The sequence below is a fragment of the Gossypium hirsutum genome, chromosome D07 (genome assembly GCF_007990345.1).
Source record: "Gossypium hirsutum isolate 1008001.06 chromosome D07, Gossypium_hirsutum_v2.1, whole genome shotgun sequence".
Lineage (NCBI taxonomy): Eukaryota > Viridiplantae > Streptophyta > Magnoliopsida > Malvales > Malvaceae > Gossypium > Gossypium hirsutum.
Window position 1 is genome coordinate 52,041,149 of NC_053443.1, and position 24,335 is coordinate 52,065,483.

General features: G+C 33.6%; 1 protein-coding gene across 1 annotated transcript; it reads right to left on the minus strand.

Moving 5' to 3' along the window:
• Positions 1 to 248: 248 nt before the first annotated feature.
• LOC107954946 (nuclear pore complex protein NUP133) lies at positions 249 to 7,838 on the minus strand. Its single transcript, XM_041097817.1, has 8 exons — positions 7,484 to 7,838; positions 6,315 to 6,439; positions 4,398 to 6,221; positions 3,062 to 3,783; positions 2,824 to 2,976; positions 1,878 to 2,214; positions 1,446 to 1,513; positions 249 to 1,041 (listed from the first exon to the last, which is right to left on the minus strand). Exons 1-8 carry the CDS (start codon positions 7,678 to 7,680, stop codon positions 490 to 492), a joined length of 3,978 nt encoding a protein of 1,325 aa, XP_040953751.1. The 5' UTR covers positions 7,681 to 7,838; the 3' UTR covers positions 249 to 489.
• Positions 7,839 to 24,335: the final 16,497 nt, after the last annotated feature.

The following is a 24,335-nucleotide window of genomic DNA, read 5'->3' on the forward strand; positions in this document are numbered from 1 at the left end:
TTCCTAAAAAGAAGGATCCGATTACTATGGATGATTATACAATGATTGTTTTTACTGATAAATGTTGTATTCAATTATTCATGGCATATAATATTGTCAGAAAAATAGGGAAATTCTCTCGTCCATTTGATTTTTAACATAAAATACAAATTTAATTTTCTATTTTGTTACAGATGTCTTTGGCGACTAAAAGAATATAAACTACTAACACCATCGCTGAAAAAGAGATCTTAAAACACCTGCTAAGGTTCAAGCGAAAAATAATTTTTTTAAATTAAAAAAATTAGTTTTTAAATGGATAATTATCTCCAAGCTCACATGTTGATGCCTTGATCTTCTGTTTTTTTTTTCTGAAAAAAGGAAAAATCTTGTAAATGCGTGCTTAGGGTATGCATTTAATAAGACCCCCAAAATAAGATATGAAATTATACAAATACCACTAATGAAAAAGGCAATCTCAAGAATGTGATCAGTATTAGCCCTAATCTGTCATACCATTGGGGAAAGGCTCTCCTCTAATTTAACATCGTCCCCTTGTACACATCCTAGCATGAGGGCAGTAAGCATTAGCTTACCTGCATATGGGAAATCCCTATGTTGCATCAATATTGCCTCAACGGATGATCGTGCATCTTTCAAACCGGCTACTTCTACGTTTTCTTGTCTCAATGGCAGCACTTCACCGAATCCATCTTCAATGGTTTCTGCTTTCGGACCATAACACCTGTTTGAAGCCTTGAAAAGGATAGTTCGGCTAAGTTGTTGCAAAGTTTCCTCGTCGCTCCAACCTTCGGATACTGATGCTTGATATAGCTCGCTCCAAGGGTCTTGATCGGCAGCCTTCTTCCAGCACTCCTCCAAAAGGTTCCTATGGCTCTTGCGAAATGATGAGCTAGTCCATGCAAATACATCAAAAACCTGCAAAGGTAGCTCTTTGCTTCCACTTTCGAGACACAGCTCTATCAGCTCCTCAGGATGAAGGAGCTTCTTGTCAACATGTTGGTTCGTGTCATCCATAGGTAGAACTTCCATAATTTCTTCCTGCAGAAGATGATAAAAAAATACGGACTTGACTATAAATGGATAAAGCAGATTAATATATTTCCATGCACTGGTGCTATTCATTACATTATTATATCGAGTGCCTAGAAGGCTTCAAAAAGCAATCAGTAATATTGAATTTTAATGCTTAGCTCAAACTGCTTGTGAGATAGATTCAGTTTACAATATTTTTATAATGTAATATACACAAGTAAATTATTAATCAAATTTCTATCCCAAGCTTGAGCTTTTAAAAAGCTTGATTCAGCTCAGCTTGATTACACCCCATTTCAGACGGTTCATAACAGCTAATATGAATCAATATAGGTTGTGATGTATTAATGAGAAACAACAGTGTTTCAGATAAACGCATAAAAAGAATAATCTCATTGAATGAAACAAACCTGCAATCTCAAAATCTTCAAATCAGCTTCTATTCTTTTCGCTTTTATCTGACAGTCAGCATCTTTACCTAATTGTTAAGAAGAAAAAAGGATAAGTGGGAAATGGAAATGGGGTTTTATAGGCCTATTAGTAAGAGATTTTTAAAATTATGTTTTCAACTTTTAAAAACTGGAACATGATCAAAAAAGGCAAAAGGATGGAGGAAAGAAAAAGTACATAACAATGATACCAGTTCCTATAATCCCTCCATGGAATCCCCTTATTTTCCCTTTTCAACCATAATTTTCTTTCAAGATTTCTCCTCTACTAACTAAGCAGTATTTTATGATAAAAAAAGATGGAATTTTCCCATGAAACAAAGAATAAAATCAATATAAAATATGAACTAGTATGCAATCAAGTAATAAATGAGAAATGAGAAAACAGATTACCTGCAAAGGCAGCAATCTTGGAGAGGTTCAAAAGTCGCCGCCTGTCAGTCAATGTTGGTACTGGATTTGAGTGGTCAGAATCGATCTCCTCTTCAGTGATTGAAATAGAGCCCTCATCTTGAGAAATAGCCACAACATGAAGAGTTTCTGAAGCTGCTGAAAACCGATGAAGGAATACTTCATGAAGCCATAGGAGGTCCTGGTAATGATTTAAGAAAATAGATAGCTCTTCCTGGAATTCCTCCCCAAGCCTTAGTAGCTTAGAGTACTGCTTCTTTCCATACAGCTGTTTAAACACAAAGTAACTGAATCCACATCTAGGTCCCATGCTCTCATGCTGCATAATACACAATCTAAAGTTATTCTAGAAAGCAGTGAGACAACAAGGGAATGAAGGAGAAAGAGAATAATATAAAGTCAGACAGAAAAGGAGTAAGGAGAAGAGAATTTAAGGAAATTTTTGAGAAAAAAGGAAAGAGGGGAGAGAAGATAAGAAAACCACCGGGGAGAGACATCTTAACACTTGAAACTCAATCTTCACTCAAATATATCTCAATAATTAAAAGCAACTTGAAACAGAAGTAAAATAGGTACCGATAGGCCGTATCCTAAACCAAATACCCTAATAATCCCATAAATGCCTAAAAATAACACTTGAACATGCAACAATTTAAAATTAAGTATACAGTGAATATGTTTGCAAACTCTTGCAGGACGAAAATCAAAACATAACTTCTTTGTTCCATTTGTTATGGCAACTTTAAGAAAGCATGGCTAAGGAAACTGTTGGTAGATTTGTCCAAATGTTGCAAATAGTGCAGGGACAGTGAGAGAGCATGCAATTTCATACCTAAGGGGTTGGGGGGGGGGAGAGCATAGCAGATGTTCAAGAAAATCAATGAACCTAAACAAGAAAAATGTGTCGAAGTAAATACTCAAATTATACCATAAGATTTTTGAGCAACCCTGAATCATTGAGATCACAACATATGTTCCACATGGTCTGATAGCCTTCATGTCGTTTTGCTATTGACAGCAAGCTTGAAGACAGATTTTTAAGGATTTCTTCTTTATTCTCTCCTGTGCTGTCAGTTAAGTCCTGCAAGAAATAAACAATTCAAGGATGCATGCAAATGAACAACCAGGAAGAAATGAATACAATACTGGGCAGAAAAAGGATTCACCTGACGACCAGCTTCTACAAAACCTTTAACTTGTTGATAAAGGGAATCAAGAATTGCATCCCTTCTACTCCAGTACTCATTCAGAAGACCTTTGTGCTCTTCTCCTCGCTCAACTTTAGCATTTATAGCACCACTAGACGCCTCAAGAAGAACTTCAGCCAATGCTTCCAGATGAGAATATAGTTCTGATTTCGCTGACATATCAATTTCAGATGTTTCTTTTAACAGCTGAAGCATGAAAGACGCAATACTCCACAGCCCGTTACGCACCACTGGTTGACAATACCAAGGTGTTAAACCCTCTGGTGGTGGATACCATAGGTGATTCTCATTCTTGTAGTCCATGGCAGCCCGAAATATAGTAACACATGAATTTGAGAGTTCGCAAGCTCTATGGATCTGAAATCCATCTGGTTGTTCCATGCTGATTATATATTCTAGATGTCTTTCTAAGCAATAAAATACTTGTTCGAGATCAGAGACCTTACTATAGAACACTTCAGCATTATCTCTGTCCATCAGAAGGACAGTATTTCGCCTGGCCCTCTCCCCTACTAACTGAATCAGATCCCAAAGAGCACCTGAAACTTGATTTTCAAAACTTGAATGAGTGGAGCCAACTCCAGTTGAACGGTTTTGGTTAATTGCATTCTGTAGTTCCCTGAGTTGAATAATTGCAGAGAGCTTTTCACCATGTTCTAAGATGATTTGCAAAGAATGTCCTGCCAAACAAGTAACAAATTAGGCATGATTTTTCTCTTTTGCCTGTTGTTTGATTAGAAGGCAAGAGAGACCAGAAATAAATTATTCCCCTTTAGTAGTTAGACATAGTTTCCCTAGATCTGTACTAAATACGAAGAAGAGGGAAGAAATTGTAGTCAGATATAGCATCAAGAATAAAAACCTGCCCACAAGGTTCACTCCTGAGAATATCTGGCAATGGAAACAATATTTGATTTTAGCCACAGAAAGATCTAAGATGCTACTCAAATATCAAAATATGACCACTGGGAAATGCTAAGAATCTAAACTGCAGCCAAAAGTTCAACGTAACCTCCACACTTATAACAATTAAACATAAAGTCACCTCTGCAACTTGTCTACATATTGTAACATGAAATGCTCAGTCAAGTCCTAAGTGTTATCAGTCAACATATGTGCTAAGTAACAGTTCAAAAAGCAACTGAAGGCAGATTACTAGTCATAGTTTATGTTAAATGTACCATGATGGAAACTACATACTGTTTTATGCAATCAAACTCTAAGAAAAAAACAAGGAAAAGGAAGAAAATGAAATGCAGTAGCAAAAGCTATGGCAACAAGTAGCAGATCATACTCTGTCCAGAACATAACTCCTCATGGCACTTGGATAAAGCAAGAAACTGGAGAAATTTGTTATGCTTCTGCTGCTTATCCATGAGCTGAGTCGATATAATACCCATAGCAACAATTTCAGCACCTCTAGTAGTTGTCCAGTGTTTAGCTAAGGTGTCAACGATTGATTTGCTTGTCCGTACAAAGACATTGGTTTCTCCACCCCTTTCAAATGCCCCTGAACTCTTAAGTTTTTCTAGTGATCCATCAACCTTCCCAGTTATCAGAAACTCATGGAAAAATTGACCCAGCAAAGCTTCTGATTCTTCATCTTGGGCAGTTCTGCGTGTAATACCAGTCAAACCAGTTGCTTGTCTACCACCAGCATCCCATGCATCTGAACTAGCCCTTCTAGGAGCAATATTGTTTGCAAACATAAGGTTCCTTCTCTCTTCTTGTGCAGAGCCTTCATTCGAGCTCCCTTTGCGTGACAAGCTCCGCTCAGGGGGTTCAACCCCACCAAGTACAACAGCCTTTTCTGGTATTGCCCATATCCCTGCTTTCTCAGTAAGCACAACCCATGCGCCATCTTCCCCATCATCAGTAGGAGGAAGAACCGAAGCATCAAGAACTTTCCCAGCATCATGAGGCAAATCAAATTGATAGAGTCGAGTAGAATTTCTGTGATAATGGGAGACTGTTGCAGTTCCTTCACCAGAAAGTACGATTGTTGATCCTGCGGGCTTGCCCCCTACTCGAAGTCTCATGGAGAATAAGAAGTCCTCATCCTCTACCCTTGCTTTTGGTATTATCACTTGGATTGGAGCCTTTTTCTCTAAAACTCTTTCATGTAAATCAGAGGACATGTTCACTTCAGACATATATTGCATGGTCAGAAGAGAATATTGAGTGTAACTTGAGCTGCTAACCCGATCCTTGCAGAAGGTGGCAACGAGAACAGTAATAACTTTACCATGATCATCCACCTGCAGGTCTAGAGGCCAGATTCGTTTTTGTCCAGCCAGATCCTTCTTAATTCCCAAATCACCATCATTACCAACAATTTCCTGAGACCAAAGCTTTGACACCTCTAAATCAGGAAAGAGCTTGATGTTGAAACAATGTATTTCATGATCTGTCAGCAGAAAAAATTGGCGGTTGGAGTCCGAAACAGAAAAGTATGGAAGACGCCATATCATTGACCTCGGATATCCCTTGCTCCCAACAAGTTGACCAACACCAGTGCCTTGGGATGATAAACTTTGTATGTTCTGGTGTACTTTATTTACTTGGATACCATTCGGGCTGCAGTAAAATTGCCAAAGTTCACCACTAGAACAACATGCAAGGGCAACACAGGCATTTTGGGTACCAGGAATTGCAGAAGCAATCAAAGAGTTGAAATAACTTGAGCCAGTAAAATTTGTTGCATGCCTGTTTGGGGTGGCATTGCTGTCAATACGTGAAGAAGTTACCAATAATTCATCAGAAGATGAACAGATGGTAACAGGAGCAGATCCCACATCAGCAAAGATGTCAGACCAGTATAAAACAGCTCGAGTTTTCTGGTTACACAAAACAATACCAGCAGAATAGCAATGGTGTGCAGCTCTATTTGTTACTTTCAAGGTGCTATCCCAATTGACAACAGAAAGCAACCAATTATTGCGGAGATAGGAATTTCTGCCAAGATCTGCATTTCCTAAAACATCAGAAGGAAGTTCAAGAATAACACATTTCTTTGGGGCTGTGAATGACAAATAACTCCAGATAAAAATTTTGTTCCCGTATATAATCCATGATAGGCATGTTCCCTTATCCATTCCGCCTGATATACAAAAATCAGCTGGAACAGATCACAAAGAAGCAACAAATTAGTTTTTCTAAAGAAACTGCATAGATCTGCACATGGTTGATGATAGGAACCAGCAATACTAACCAGGAACACGCCTCTGCAAAAAGCTGGTCTGTTCATCATGAACAACTTGTGGAAACTCTCCAACAAAAACTGGCTTAATTGGATCCACCCCATCCCCTTTATCATTCTTGTTTGCTGGTGGAATTCTGGGTACAATTGCACACAAAATGTTAAATATATTACTATTTACTAACCAGGAGTTTAAGCCACACACAGACACAGTAAGGAAGTGAATCTATAAACTCTGGAAATCTATAAAAAGGATTATGAGGCAGATACTTGCAGGAGCTATACTAAGGCATAGAGCTCCTTTCCTTTTTCCAGATTTCGATTTTTCATTTTTTTTTAGGAAGGAATTTTTTATAGGTCAATTGAGGTTTTTTCTGGTAACTTTGAAATTAAGCAGTGGTCCTATATAACTTTCTAGTTATTTTTTAGGTTAATTCAGTTAATAACTGGTTAAAGTTCAGAATTGTTTCTCTTTAAGTTTGAATTTTTCTAGACTAAAACTAACTCTAACGGGTTAGGCATTCTTTTGCTCAAATCCCCTACTCATCTAGCCACATGTTCTTTCCTCTACTGCTTTTTCATTAGTTTCAACAATAATCCCAATCAGACCTATACGTGGTATAAATTATAGTATCAGTTTGCCGTTTAAGCCATCAAGCAGCAAAACTAAATTATGTTTAACCAACAAATCATAGCAGGTTGAAACATTATTTTAAGAGTCCTAGACATTTTCAATAAAACACATGGAAGCAAGGCCAATCACCAGCCACTATTCTCTTTCTTTTTCAGTATAAGGCTCAAACTTCCTAGGATTACAAAGCATGATTACAATTTTCATGCCATGCTCGCATCCATAAGACATCACCGCCCACAAGAAGCAATAACCTTAACCGTGAAACAAATTCTATCCTCTACTCTTAAGGCTGTCCAGCATTAGATTCTTCTTTTCTTAACACTCAACAATTCACTTACCATCTTTGCTTGCCACATTCCCACATTTCTTCATCTTAATTCAAGAAGCCTAATTCCAAAACATTACTCACACGGGAATCCCTTTTTTGAAGCAAAAATGCAAAAGACAAAATTACGATCCCAAAATTCAAATTCAACTCCAACTATCTCAAAATCATAAGGCTCTTGCTCAATCAATAAAGCCTCAAAATGGAAAGTGGAAATCGTACCTAGCAAGAACAGACAAGCGAGGAGCCCAAGGAGCGGGAGTGCCGGTACTTGGGCGATCTGGAATCGAAGCTTGGTGCGCTGGTTTATTGTTCTCTGTAAGTGGAGTTGATGGAGAATCTGGTGCCCTTAGATTTGCCCCTACATTTCTCTCCTTCTGCGAGCTTAATTTGCTTCGCTTCAATCCTGGGGAGAACATTTTATCTGTTTTCTTCCACTGTTTTAGTTGTGCTTTTCCCTTTAATGGAGAGGTTTAATTTAGGGTTCATGAGGGTTTTTTCCCCTGTCTTTGGCAAAAAGAATGCGAGGCTTTCAAACTTGAAGTGGGAGAATTTTGAATTGCTTTCAGGGACTAGGTCACTAAAGGGAGGAGTGATCGCATGAGGTCTGCTTCATAGTGTTATGATTCATGGGCTTGATTTGAATCGTCCGATCCGTAACTACCCCTTCCTTTGCCACGTCAAATGTCAAACCAACTCTTTATTGTCTAGCTTTAATTATCATAGGCATTTGAAATCTCTAATTTTATCGGCGTTCTAAAATGGTTTAATATGGAAATAGCAAAATTCGAATCTCATATCAAATTCATCTGTTTAGAATAGAGCCATTTTTTTTGTGAAAAGTAGCTATTAATTTATCTATATATATTTATATATATAAACTATTAAAACATGTAATAATGTAACATAGAAAAAAAATTATATATTTTATTTGGCAATTCAAGGACCCCTAAAATAGAAATTTTTTTAAGACTATTTAAATTTTAAATTTATAATAGTAAAATTATACTTTAACCCTTTCAAAAATAATAAAATTTTAATTTGATTCTTTAAAATTATAAAGATATAGGTTATTAAAATAGTAAAGTCCTATTTTTACTAGCATAAAACAATATAATTTAATTTCTACCCTCAAAAGTTTTCTGGCTTGCCCCTGACCGTTGATGCTTTGGTCGTAGTAATGTTGGCGGAAAATAATCACAGGTGATTCGGATTTTGAGAAATGGTTAAATTTTTCCTATGATCCCTGTGATTGTCTAAAATTAAAAGTTTAATCCTTATACTTTTAAATAATTTTAAAGAACAAACCCGTAATAGCATTTTGCAAAATTAAAATTACGTCCAATCATAACGTATCGAATAAAGAAACATTTTCAGAAGATGAAGAAATTCTCTCCAACAATTCCCACAAAAAGGTATAAATAGAGATACCTAAAGAAGAAGAGAAGATTTTCCAAGGGAACAAAGTCTACCCGATGCTATATCTGCAATCAGAAAGGACACTTTGCAAAGACTTGTCCAAAAAATAAGAAAGGAGCCAAGATGATCCAGCAGATACAACAAAAATCGGGAGTTAAGATCACAGAAGATGATGATATTGAATCACTATTCTCCATTGATGATGAGCCCAATGATCAATCAATATGTGCGATTCAAAGTGTTAAATACAGTGATCCAGAATCTTCATCTAGTGAGATGTTCATGATCCAGTCTCAGATGCATTACCATTCTCTTCTATCAAACTCTCAAAGTCTCTCAAGCCCTGAAGTTATGGTACCACATGTTCGAGCTTTCATTTACTTGGGAAAATACAGTAAGCCCATTACTGCAATTGCATTCATTGACACTAGAGCCGCAGAAACCATCATGAATCTAGATGTTTTACCATCAGATTGGTGGGAGCCCCATACAAGATATTTCAGCTCAGCAGCGGGAAAAGTCTTTACAACAGACTTAAAGAGCAAGCCCATTAAGATCCAGTTTTTCCCTACCTGCTCCATTACTACTACAATACTGGGATCCAGACTTCCTGGAAAAGATCTTATTGTTGGTTTTGATCTCTATACCAAAGCCAAGTAATTAATAATCCTACCAGATGGATTAAGGTATAAGCAGATGTTCAAACCCTATGTGCCTATTCCTAGATTATTTATGATATATGCTGAGAAGATCCAGGAAATTGTTGAAAAATTAAGACTGCAAACATGTCCGGAATCTCACTCAGATTTTCTTCACAAATGCAACCATCCTTTATGGAGAAATTCTAAATTCTTCATTAAACTTCCTTTCAAGAAAAATGAAGACATCAATCCAACCAAAGCTAGCCATGTAGGAATGAATCCAGATCATTTGAAACTAGCTGAAAAGGAATGCCAATAGTTACAAGAAGAAGGATTGATTGAAACCTTAGACTCACAGTGGGCATGTGAAGCATTCTATGTCAACAAAATATCTGAACAAGCCAGAGGAAAATTAAGACTGGTAATTAATTATCAGCCTCTTAACCATTTCCTACAAGATGATAAATTTCCTTTGCCCAACAAGAATTGTATGTTCTCAAGTCTTGCAAAAGCCCGAGTTTTCTCCAAGTTTGATCTTAAAGCAGGATTTTGGCAATTGGGTATCAGTCTTGAAGATAGGCCCAAGATAGGATTTTGTATTCCAAACAAGCATTTTCAATAGACAATCATGCCTTTTGGATTAAAAACTGCCCCATCACTGTTTCAAAAAGCCATGATCAGAATTTTCTAGCCCATTATGGATCAAGCCTTGATCTACATTGACGATATATTATTGTACAGTTCAGATCAAGAGAGTCACGCCATCCTCCTTGAAAGATTTATGCAGATTGTACTTGAAAAGGGAATCATGCTTTCTAAAAGGAAAATGCAGACCAACAAAGAAGAAATAGAGTTCCTTGGGATGACGATCAAAGAAGGAAAGTACCAGCCTCTTCCAAGTATTGCTGAGGAATTAAAGAAATTTCCAGACAAAAATCTTTCTCAGAAACAAGTCCAGCAGTTTTTGGGAATTGTTAATTATCTTAGAGATTTTGTTCCAAAAATCTCAAAATTAACAAATCCTTTGAGGAAGATGCTAAAGAAAGATCCACCGCCTTGGAAGTCTAAGCAGACTCTTGCAATGCGATCATTAAAAGAAAAATTAGCTCATCTGCCACCACTACTAATTCCTTCAGAAGGAAAAAGAATCTTGCAGATAGATGCTAGTGACAAAATGTAATAGCCCGAATTTGGGCCTAGTCGAAACAGTGGTTTCGGGACCACAAATGTAATATTTTAAAATTTTCTACAGTAGGATATTATCCTTGGTATAGTAAAATAAGGAAATAAAGTAACAAAAAGGGAAATTTTGAGTCATGTCAACATTGAGAAGTATATTATGACATATTAATGCAATGAAGGATTAAATCGCGAAAGTGAGAAAAGTATTGTTGCCCAAGAGTAAATACTCAAAATTTGAGGGGTTAAAGTGTAAATATGAAAAAGTTGAAGGACCAAAGGTGTAAATATTTTAAGGGTGGAATGATCTAGAAACTAAGGAAAATGGATGAATTAGGACCAAATTGAACAAGATAAGAATTATAAGGGACTAAATCATAATTTTACCAAATTAAGTGTGACTCAATGATGGAATTTTAAAAGATTATGAAGGGAAAAATGGTCAATTAGAAGAGAGAGAAATCTAGAAGGCAATGGTGATGTTGGTTATATTTTAGATTAATTAATTAATTAATTATTAGTTTATTAATATTTTAATATAATTTTTAAATGATATTTTATTAATTCATTATTATTCTATTTAATATATATATGAAAGGAAAGATGAGGAATTATCATCTTCTTCCCCATGCAACCAACGTATGAAGAGGAAAGAAAGAAAGAAACTTTCTTTCTTTACAATTTGGTCCTTTTATCAAAAATTCACCATTTTCACTTAGAAATCAAAAGAATTTCCATATCCATCAAGAGAGAAAGATAACAAGGAGACTATGGGGAGCTAGAATATCAAGTTAGATTCAAGAAATAGAAGCTGGAGGAGAGAGAAAATCAAGTTAAAGATTGAAATCAATTGAGCAAGGTAAGAACATCAAGATTTCAATATATTTTTGAGTTTGATATTATTGAAAAGGTATGAAATTGATGTTAATGTAGAGTTTTATTATATAAGGTTTTATGTTCTTGGTATGTTAGTGAAGAGAAAATAAGAGAAAGTGATGAGAAATAGTGTAGAGAAAGAAAATAAGAGTGTTATAAACTTAGTAATCAATATTTTACACTAAAACAGTTTGGACAGCAGCAGTAGGTTCACTTTGAAAAATCACCAAAAATTGTGGGAATTGAATTAGAAGATGAATAAAATATGAAATTAAATATTATTGAGTCTAGTTTTTCATAGAAGAAACAGTGTAAGAAATAGAATTGTAAATCATGAGATATAATAAATTTTGTAAGACAATGTCAGAATGATTTCGGGCTCCCCTATTCTGACTTTGGAAAATCATCAAAAATTGAAGAAAAATAATTATGAGTTATAATTTATATTATTAGAATAATTAATGAATATATTTTCAAATTAAATAAACGGAAACATCATCCAAATTCTTTACAATTAGATAATTCATTTTTAGTGAAGAGTGGTCGGAACTGTCAGACAGCAAAATAGGGGAAACTTTAAAGAATAAACTATACTATTTGGCTGAACCAAAAATTCTGAAAATTTTATGGCAAGAAGATATGTGAGTCTAGTTTCAGGGAAAATTAACAGATCTTAATTTTTATTTCTGTAGCTCAAGATATAAATGATTTAGTGACTATGACTCAAATGGACAGCTTTGAATAAATTTACAAGAAAATAGTGAAATTATAGATAATGTTACTTATAAGCATGTTATGTAAATTAAGGATGTGGAATGGAGAGGAGGAGGAGGAAAATAAATTTATGAATATTATGCTAGCATGGATTTGCATTTCAAATGGTTAATTTGCATGATTTGGGCTCGAGGACTAAATTGAATAAAAGTAAAACTTTAGGGGCAATTTTGGAAAAATGTCAAAAATGACCAAATTGCATGAAATGAATTGTTTTATTATTTAAATTACTAAATTGAATGAAATATTAATTTAGATCAATATTGGGTGAAAATTCGAGAAAAATAGAAGTTTTTCAAAATGTCCCTGAATTTTGGTATTTCTACAATTTAGCCTGGTAAGTTCGTATGAACTATATTTTGTATAATTTTAATTGAATTGAATGCTATTTGGTTATGAATATTATATATGTGTGTGTTTGGAATTGAATTATTATTGGATGTTTTGAAATGATTATCGGAAGCTCGATTGGGTTGGAAGCTTGTTGGAGATATATCACATTATCCATTGGTTCTATCGGAAATTTTGGATGATTTGATTCTGGTTATTTTATAAGTTAAATTGGTTAATGTTAGCTCATAAATGTTTTGATTTTGATTGGTTATAAATATGAATGCTTGATGAAATGAAATGTCTGAAAATTAAATTGTAAACTCCGGTAATGCTTTATAACCCTATTCTGGGGAAGGATACGGGTTAGGGGTGTTACACAAAATACTGGGGAGCTATCTTATTTGAAGAAAACAATGGCAAAAGGCGTCTCTATGGTTACAAAAGTGGAAAGTTTACTGATGCTGAAATCCATTACCACTCCACCTTTAAAGAGATCCTTGCAGTCAAGAATGAAATTTCTAAATTCCAATTCCACCTGACTGGTTACCGTTTCCTTGTTGAAATGGATATGTTTTCTTTTCCCAAGATGTTGCAGTTCAAACAAAAAGAGGTACCACACCCTCAACTCCTTCGATGGGCAGAATGGTTTTCTAAGTTTGCTTTTGATGTTGTTCACATAAAAGGAAAAAACAATGTCCTTGCTGACATTCTCTCAAGACCACCAGAAGCCCAAGTCCATAAAGTCCAAACCCATCAACCAATTGAAGTCTTTATGTTCCAGCCCTCCTCCTCCAAAGGAAAAGGAAAAAAGAAATCTCAACAACTAGCGTTAAAGTAATGTGGAATTAAATGCCTTTTGGACCATTTTATGATGAAATTAGTTTAAATATTAAAAATTAAAAAAATTAATTAATTAACCTAGCATTGCATGAATATGTAATAATTATGAAATTAGTTTTCTATTGTTTGAAGATCTTTAATTGATAGTGTTGTGCCCTCCTTTATTATCCAGTAAAAATTATTTATGAGTAATTTAGGAATGCTAAATTAAGTAAACTCTGGACCTCGTGTGTTGGCATGATGGTTAAAGTATTCACTGTCTCAAGTGTGGTCTGAATTTAAGTTTTGCCAGTCGTGTTACTATTAGAGCTTTATCCTCATCTTGTAATTTATTAAAAAAAATTTAGAAAGAAAATTTATCTAGCTCAAATGGAGTTTCCCATTGCCACAAGTGTTTGCTTGTAGAGGAGGAATGGTACTAGGTGGAGGAGACGATATGTCCGAGATAACCCGCACACCTATTATCCTCTCTAAAAATATTTCTAACTTAATTGCATAAGTGAATCAAATTCAACAATCAGTTGCAAATGTTGAAATTTAAATTGAAAAAATTAACAATTTATTTATTCATAACATTAATAGAAGAAACTAAAAAAAAAAAACTTTGTAATAAATCAAAGTCCCAATATAAGAAAAAAAAAGTGTTGCAAATGTTGAGATTTAAATTTTCACATTTAATATCACTCTTTAATCTATACATGTTGAGTTGAGTGATAAAAAATTTGATCTCCTTTAAATAATATTTTAAGTTGAAGTCTAATTATAATAAAAGTTGCCTTCAAACAAAAGTGAAATGAAATACGGTGATGGCATGAATGAAACACGTAGTAGATGGGGTTGTTTTAAATGATATTTCAAAGATTAGTTAATTAATATATCTTATATACATTACGTATTAAACATATACAAACATACTATTTAATATATAAATAAATTGAATTAGGAGAGAAACAAAGCGATTGTAGCTAACCTTTCCAGACGTTATGTGCGCTTCACTTCAAGGGTAGCTAACCGGGGGCTGGCAGCGCCCGTCCCCTAAAATAAAAAAAAATTTATTTAAGTCTTATAAAATTTTAAATTAATAAATATAAAATTATATTTTGATGTCTTTAAAAATATAAATTTTTTATTTAATCTTTTAAATTTTATAAAAGTATAAATTATTAAAATGATGAAATTATAATTTTATTATCGTAAAATTTACAATTTAATTTCCACCCCTTAAAATATAAAATCTTGCTTCCCGTTGCTTCACTTGCTTAATTTCATCACAATTTCTTTGATATATATTAAAAAATTAATGGTGTGTTTAGTTTGGTAAAATTGAAATTGTCTTGAAAATTTAAAAATATTAAAAAAACATATTTAGTTAAACAATTAAAATTGATTTTTTTAAAAGAAAAATAAGTGAAAATAGAAAACAAAAAAGTTAAAAAGCTTTGTATTTTTTTTTTAAGAAAAACAGAAATTTTAATGTTTAAAGTCCATATATATACAGAGGCATAGCCGACGGGGGCAGGGCGTTGGCCCCTAAAATAGGTAAAATTTTCATATAGATTGTTTAAAATTTTTTAAATTAATAAAGGTAAAGTTATATTTTGGCCTTTTCTAAAAATGATCAAAATTTAATTTAATCCTTTAAAAATTATAAAGATATAAATTATTTAAATGATGAAATTGTTTTTTATCGTAAAAATTAAAATTTAATTTCAACCCTCTAAAATAATTTCTACCTTCGCCCCTGATATTTTACGCTTAAATATTTTTTGAAATTTTATCTTTAAATATTTACTTGACTTTGAAAAGATTGAAAAATTTAAAATTAAATTGCAACAATTAAATTGAAGCGAATTGGATGAGGTGGAGATGAATGCATAAAACATCCATTAAAGTGGTAATGGATTTCAAGATTATACATTCATAGTAAATTGGGATTAGTGGTGGAGCAAACTGTGTCTATTGTGGAGCGGTAGTATATTTAGCAATATCTGTCCCGCCTCATTGTCATCCCTAATTTTATTGTCACTTTAATATTTTGTAAAAAAGTTTGGTTAGATTTTTAGGTACATTCATTCCATATACCACATTAAATTACTCCAATTTTTCATAAACAAAACTGTCAAAATTACTAGGAACCTTTATATTACCATGTAAAGTTAATTTTAATCTTTTTATTAAAAATTGCTCTAAATTAGTTATTTTACATTAAAAATTTGTTCAAATAATGACATCATTACAATTTTTCTTTAAAATACTGATAATTAGACAAATATATCATACCTAATTAATTTACTCATGACATAATTCAACTACACGATATTTAAAAAATGCATAGATGTTTTGGGGGGAATGGTTGGGTTTTTTTATGGGTCAAGTCGAGACACGGGTAAATTAGTTAGGTATGCTATATTTATCCAAATTATCAGTAACTTAACAACAAATTGTAACAGTGTCATGCTTTGAATAAATTTTTAATGTACAAAAACTAACTTGGAGCAATTTTTTGTAAAGGAACTAAAAATAACTTTACATAATAGTATGGAGATTCATGGTAGACTTTATCCAACATGAAAGCATTTGGTGCTTTTCTATTTTAAGATTCCATTGAAATGTGATTCTTTATAATGTAATTTATGAGAATGTCATTAATGAGAAAATTACTCTATAATGTTTGGTATATACGGAAAAGTATTACTATTGAGAAAGTTACATTAATACATTTGGTACACTCAACACTTTTCTAGAATGTAAGGTTATTTTACAAAATTATTATTACTAGAAATGAATGTATTTTTAACAAATTTCAATATTTTTTATTATTAATAAATAATTAAATTAAATATTTAATAATAATTTTAATTATTAACAAATATTTGAATCAATCCACAACATATAATTTCCTCACATTTTGATCAAATTCATTATATGAATACATTAAAAAAAAAACTTACAAATTTTTCTCATTTCATTGTAAGTATAAATTCATATATTACATATATGTCTTAAAATTATCTTAAAACCAAATTTTAAATTACTAGTTTGATATAAATGTGACATTTTTCAATAGCAGCCTGGTTTTTCATTTTTTACACAAAGATAATTTTATTTAAACTTTAATATGACATGTCATATATCTTTCATGGTGAGATAATTAAGTAATAAAATTAAATTTTGAATTTGACAATAGATGATGCCAATGTTATTACTAGAGGGGTAAATTATGAAAATAGTCACTTTTGTTTACTTCAGATTACATTTTAATTATTTATGTTTGAAATATTACGTTTTAGTCACTTATGTTGTTGTTTTGTTACGAAGTGATCACTCTGCCGTTAAGCTCCGTTACCTCCCCAACGGTAATCCTACGTGGCAATCTAAATAGATTTTAAGTGCCAACTTGGATGTCCAAATGGGATGAGAATAGATTTTTAATTAAATAAAATTGATTAATTAAAAATTTTAAACCCTAAATGTTAGACTAAAAAATCTTTTTTCTTTTAGTTTTCTTTTTCATTTGACTGAAAAAAACCGTTACCTTTATTGAATCAAAATAGTAGAAATCAATCAATCCATTAATGAAAATTGCAAAAGATCTTATGAAACTAAAACTGTATTCAAAATGGCTGGAAACCATGAGAAAAATTACCTTCTCCTCTGTAACTGAAAATATGTAAGAAATAAGTTTGTGCTTCTCTCTCGAGACTTGAGAGAACGAACTTCTTGATTGCCTTACTAATAGAAAAAATATATATGGAAAACGTGAAGGAAAAAAGACCTGAAATTAAACGATAAATTTCAGTTTCCTGAGAAAAAAAAAAAAGAATTCTATCCTCATTTTTTTTTCTATACTATTTTTTGGTAGAAGAAAAGAAATCGTATGATTTTATAAAATCTGGAGAAAGTAAAAGACCAAATGAAGGAAAAAGAGAGAAGATTTTAGAAAAATCTTTCTACTATTTCTAAGTTTTTGATGAGCAGAGATTGAAATGTTAAAGGGGAGAAGGTGATTTTTCTCATGATTTACAGCCATTTTAAATAAAGTATCATCTTTATTGAATCAAAATATTAGAAAAAAAAGTCCAAAAAAAATTCAATTGATTGATAAAACACTGAATTTGATTTTTGCTATTTTGATTTAATAAAAATGATAATAGTTTTTTCAGTCAAATGAAAAAAATTAAAATAAAAAGGAGACCAACGGTTTTTCCCGTCTAAGGTTTAGGGTTTAAATTTTTTAATTAATTAAATTTATTTAATTAAAAATCTATTCTCATTCCATTTGAACATCCAAGTTGACACTTAAAATCTATTTGGATTGCAACATAGGATTACCATTAGGGAGGTAATGGAGTTTAATTGTAGAGTGACCACTTCGTAACAAAATGATAACATAACAAAATGATAACATAAGTGACTAAAATGTAACATTTTGAACATAAGTGACTAAAATATAATTTGAAGTAAATAAAATTAACTATTTTTATAATTTACCCTTATTAGAGGGATTGGTATTTCCAATAATATGTATGGTGTTGGGTGATCAAAGTGTTCAAACATTATTTTTTATTTCTAAAGAAAAAAGGAAGAAGAATAGAAATGGGAAGCAAAGAAAGAGTATTGATATGAAGTCTCAAAAATATTATTTTGCTAATTTTACAAACCTAAAATCAAATCTTAAATCCAAAGTAAGAGAGAAAAAATTCCATGATTTTCCCAGTAGTTAACAAAATTATTACTTAGTTTTACAACATTATATACAAAAGCAAATAAACAACTATAAATCGCAAACTCATGTGTATATTATAAATCGGTATGATGGTTAGGGTATTCATCACGTCAGGTCTGGTTTGAGTTCGAGTTACATTAGTTGTAACACCCCAAACTCTGCCTAGATGTTATGGCTAAATCTAGTAATGTTATGATAGAAGGCTTTTGAAAACAGTGCAAATCCATTGAAGCTTTGTAACCCATTTTCGTTATTACAACTTTTATTGGAAACGTTATTTAATTATTTCAATTGCCAAAACACAATATAGCGAAAGTCTAACAAAATCATTATATTTTGAAAATCTAGTTCGTATTTTCAGAAAACCTTTGTTTGCGTAAAACCGTCATTTTCAAAAAGTCGTTTTGTCAACCATGCAAAAACAAGCAAATGAAACCAAAACCAACAGTTAAAAACCATATAGTCTAGAGAGTCCCTAAAATTACAAACTCTCAATAAAATTCGAAATTTTAAATAAAAACCATAAAATTACTAAGTTTAAATAGTTCTCGGTCGAGTGGTCACTACTAAGTCTCCGTCGCTCCGACCTATCTAAGTCTGTGGATTACCTAAACAAAATAGACAAACAAATGTGAGTTTTCGTAAACTCAGTGTGTAACCCAATAGAAATAGACATGTAAAACATACAGTAATCACATATACAATTAGATACAGATTTAGACTTATTTCCATTTCAGATACAGACATCAGAATCAGATAAGCAATACAGATATGCAGAATCCTGCCCCATCCTTTACACACCATTTCCGACCATCCCATCACACCATGTGGGGTTAAAAACACCCACCCAACCCTACACACCATATAGTTTCGATGCGACACATTATAGATAATATGTAGTCAAGCTGTCAGAATATAAGCGAAATGTCGTCGTACAGATCACTTCCTCCATATACGAAAACTCACCCCAATCACAGATGCAGAATAATAGATACAGTAAAATCATGCGTAACATGCTTATATTCAGATAATATATATTTACTTAAACAGAACATATATACATATCGGTATCCTACACAAAGTAGACTATCAAATCGCATAATTTAGGGTTTGGTTATCCCTTACTGACCCTATGGTAGGCCCACAGTCGGTCGGAACGAACCATGCGACATTAGGGAAAATTTCAGAATTATGAACCCACATGGCCCAAAACCCACGCGCCCATATGGCATACCTGTGTGGGCCTACACGCCTGTGTGGCCCACACGCCCTACTTAGCCTAGTCCGTGTGGCTCACACGGCCATACCCACACCACCACACGGTAGTGTTTTGCACACGACCATGCCCTCATCAACCAGACGGCCGTGTCTCGTACACGGCCAACCACACGGTCGACCACACACCCGTGTGGCGTCGACAGTAAGCATTTTCGGCTTTTGCCGAAACTTTATTTTTCACATTTTAGGAACACACCTGTTATGGTTTTGATGCGAAAATTATCTCGAGGCCACCAGAACTTAAAATCGTCAAGCCAAACTTGAAATTCAGTCATAATTCCTGATTAAACCAAAACCACGAAACTGACAATAGTCCAATTCAAGCGTTCAACACTTACCCCAACGCTCTGAACGATTCGCCTAAGATTCCACAAGAGTAGAACCCCTTTCTTCCCGATTAGATGCTGCCAAAACTTAACATCAACTAACAGAAATAAAAGAAAAGCATTGATTTGAACATTTTAACAAAAAGATTTCCTCAACCTACGCTAAAACACCCCTTACACTTACCAAATCGCGTAAATCACTGAAGAATTGGAAAAATCGAGATTAATTGATAAAATTTCGATAGGATTTCAGAAGCAAGGAACAGAAAGAATTTCGCCAATCATAGAAAAGAATGTCCAAAGATATGAAAGAAAATTTTGGGAAAAATAAAAATAAAAATAGAAAATAAAATAAAATCTATTTTCAAATCCCACAATCATCCTAACTCCCCACTATTTCACATCTAACTACCCTAGAACCCCAACTCCACCGAAGCACTGACACACAACCGAGCAAAAATAACATTCTCACTTGCTTAGAGATTCGAACACAGGACCTTCCATATATCAACTCCCTTACCACTCAAACCAGCAGACTCATTCTAATATAAGTTAACAGACAATTTTATGTAAGCCCACTCCACAAGGGTAAGACTTGGACCCAAAATTAACAAAATTTGCTAAAAATGAGACTTGAACCCAAGACCTCACACATACACCCAGAGCACTTAACTACTGAAGCAGATACATAATTGTGTCAGATATTTACAGAAACAGAAATAATTTATTTAGTGCGTTATAACTCTACCCCCTAAAAGAAATTTTGACCTCGAAATTTACCTGATCAGAACAGATGATGATATTGCTGACGAATCGAGTCCTCAGGTTCCCACGTGGCTTCTTCAGTGTCATGATTCCACCACAGAACCTTTACTAACGGAATGGGCTACCTTCTCAGAACCTTAATATCACAATCCAGAATCTGAACTGACTCCTCCTCAAAAGTCAAATCTGGTCTAACCTCGATCTCCTCAATAGAAAGAACATAAGATGAATTAGACTGATACCACCTCAGCATCGAGACATGAAATACATTGTGGATATGGTCCAACTTTGGAGGTAGCTCCAACTGATAAGTGACTGGTCCCACACGCTTCAGAATCCGATATGACCCAATAAACCTAGGGCTCAACTTGCCCTTACGACCGAATCTCAGAACTTTCTTCCACGAAGAAACCTTAAGAAAAATGAACTCCCCCACAGAGTACTCAATATCTCTCCTCTTTAAATCTGCATAAGACTTCTATCTATCGAAATTCACCTTCAAATGATCCTGAATCAGTCTAACCTTATCTTTAGTCTCAAAAACCAACTTAGGACCCAAAACCCGGCGCTCACCCAACTTAGTCCAACATAGCGAAGTATGACACTTATGACCATAAAAAGCCTAGTAAGGTACCATCTGGATGCTAGACTAGAAACTGTTATTGTAGGCGAACTCAACTAGCGGTAGAAAATCCTCCAAACTACTTCAAAAATCAATTACACAACTCCAAAGTATATCCTCTAGTATCTGAATCACCCTCTGAGATTGACCATCGGTTTGATGATGGAACACAGTATTAAAGTCCAATCTCAAACCCAGAGCCTCGTGTAATTTTTTCTAGAACCGAGAAGTGAAACGGGAATCTCTATTAGAAATTATCGAAATAGGAACCATATGCAGTCTTATGATCTCAAAAACGTAGAGCTTCGCTAACTTTTGCAAAGAATAGTCCGTCCAAACCGAAATAAAAGAATCGAACTTGGTTAATCGATCCACGATGACCTACACAAAATTCTTCTTAGTAGGTGTCCCACTAACCAAGTCCATCGTCACTTGCTCCCATTTCCACAAAGGAATCTTAACGGGTTGCAACAAACCCGAAGGCAACTGGTGTTTAGCCTTAACTTGCTGGCACGTCAGACAACGTGCAACGAAATCTATAACCTCACGCTTCAACCCCGACCACCAGTACAGCTCATGAAGATTTTGATACATCTTATTACTACCGGGATGCATAGCATAAGGGCTACTATGTGCCTTCCTTACAATCGACTACCTCAAATCATAATTAGCATTTCCTTTGTGAGATTTTTTATTTGATTAGCAAAGCTTCCATGAATTTTGGATGATATTCCCCTCGATTAAACCTGTATTTTCAACCTATAATGAGGATTTTTATTAGTGTTTCTAGGTTTCATATAAAGATTGTGTCTGTATTTGGGAAAGAGACACAGAGTCAGAGACTTAAAGACAACTCCATTTATTTATTACGTTTTTTATTAAAACAATGAATTGGATCCCTACAAAAGAAGTATTAGATAGGATCATTTGGATTGCCTAATCAAACAACTCCATTTTAAGCTTTCCTTAACTGCATTTGTAAGTACCTCTTATTATTTACATGTTTTAATTTAATTGAATTAAAATTTGAAAATGCTTGTTTATTTGATTTGGTTGTGGTAAATTTATTACTTGATATATATTATCCATTTTAGTACAATGACATGATTTAAGTCTATTTAGAACACTTAAGTAACCGTAATTTATTGTCAACTTTAAACTTCAAGAACTACGAAATGGATAAGAGTTGGATGGATTTGTCAAGGGTAAGCAACAACTATCGAAATAGAGTACAAACGTTTCTAAACTTTGCATTTCAAAATGCAAGCCAAGAGAATATAATTCTTTGCCCCTGTAAGAAGTGTGCCAACATCAATTGGTATATTCGTGAAGTTGTCTATGAACATCTAATTGTTGATGGCTTTATTCAAGGGTATAAAAAATAGATTTTCTATGGAGAGTGTACACCTCGTAGAACCTCTTCAACGATTAATCTGACTTATCCTCATAATGTTTACCATCAGTCTGTTAGAGAAGATGACATGGAAGGTATGTTGCGCGATGCATTTAATATGCACAGTCATGGTTTACAATCATTTCCACTTAGAATTATTGCATCCAATGATTGTGATATTGGTGGAAATGATTTTACCAAAATGGAAAAAAGTGCACTTGATCAAGAGCCAAATAGAGAGGCGGTGAAGTTCTACAAGTTACTTAATGAAATTAATGAAGAATTTTATGAGGGATCAAAATTTTCAAAACTGTCCTTCTACATTCATCTTTTTCACTTAAAATGTTTGGAAGGGTGGACTAGAAACTCTTTTATGCTACTGTTAGAGTTTTTGAGAGATATGTTTTCGTTTGTAAAAATCCATCATTCATGCAAATATATGAAGAAACTGATAAAGAATTTAGGCCTTGGGTATGACAAAATTCATAGTTGCCCAAATGACTGCATGTTGTATTAAGGTGATCGAAAAAACCAACAATCTTGTGATGTTTGCGGTAAATCTCATTGGATGAATAGGAATGCAAAAGATGTGAATGAGGATGAAAGTGAGGCACAGTCAAGAAAGAAGCCAATAAAGATTTTGCAATATTTTACACTAATACCAAGGCTTCAAAGGCTTTTCATGTCGTCAAAGACAGCCGAGTCTATGAGGTGGCATCATAATGAACGAACCGATGATGGATTATTAAGACATCCTTCTAATTCTTTAGCTTGGAAATCATTTGACAAGAAATTTCCAAGCTTTGCAAGCGATCCTCAGAATGTGAAGCTTGGGCTAGCATCTGATGGATTTAATCTTTTTAAAATCATGAGTACTAAAAGAAAGATGGATCTCCTATGACTAATGAAGTTGCAGAAATTATGTTATATTTACTTAATAAAATTTAAATTATTTTAAATATTTATCATGTTTAATTATAATGGTTTAATTCGTCATTTGTAATGCAAATAATGCCAAGTTATGTTGCATTTGCTTGATTATATATTTTGTTTCTAACTCCTTAATGGATTTATTAGGAGAAACTAAAGGATAAAAGGGCGGAGTATGAAGCTACAGCTTCAAGTGATAGTTTTGGTAATCTAGATGACATTGATAACTGAGTTATTATTGAAGTTTTAGGTCCTAAAATATATGGTCGGGTTTGATTTCAAGGATATTTCGTTAGCCCAACCCAATATTTTGGATCCAGCTCGCAACAGTACATGCCTTCGGCGAATCAGGCTCAACCTGAAGTTTAGAGGTTAAGAGACCAGATGGCTCAGATGCAAGCGAGCATACTTGAGCAAATTGCTTAACTTAAAGCGGAGGCAGCATCAAGAGAAACAGCGGCTAAAAGAAAATATGATGAACTCCAGCTACAACTTAAAGTAAAGGCAACAACGAGGGAAGCAGAGGCAATAAGAAAATATGACGAACTCCAGCTACAGCTTCAAAATATGATGAAGATGTTTTAGCAGAATCAATCGCAGAATCTGCCATCTTAGACTTTTGTTTTTTTTATTGTGAGAATATCTTAACAATATAACTTTTGAATATATTTTGTTATTTCAGTTATTAATTTAGATTATATACATATTTCTTTTGTGATAGTATCATTTAGATTTGAAGTTTGTTGTTGGATTTGAAGTTATAGGAAAATATATTGAAAATTCGGGTTCTATATGAAATAAAATGGGTTGGTAAAATTTGTTAATATTAGTGGTGTTTTCCCACAAACACCGCTATAGAACATGATATTTAGCGGTGCTTTTACTACAAACGCCGCTAAAGAACATGATCTTTTATAGCGCTTCTAGCTACAAATGCCACAACATGCTCGAATCTCTTGCGACGTTTTTCCA

Coding starts and splice junctions, on each gene's coding strand:
- LOC107954946 (XM_041097817.1), bottom strand. CDS start 7,680: ATGTTCTCCCCAGGATTGAAGCGAAGCAAATTAAGCTCGCAGAAGGAG. Junction 6,222..6,314: donor TTTGCAGAGGCGTGTTCCTG/GTTAGTATTGCT, acceptor GATCTGTTCCAG/CTGATTTTTGTATATCAGGC. Junction 1,042..1,445: donor TGAAGATTTTGAGATTGCAG/GTTTGTTTCATT, acceptor CATCTTCTGCAG/GAAGAAATTATGGAAGTTCT.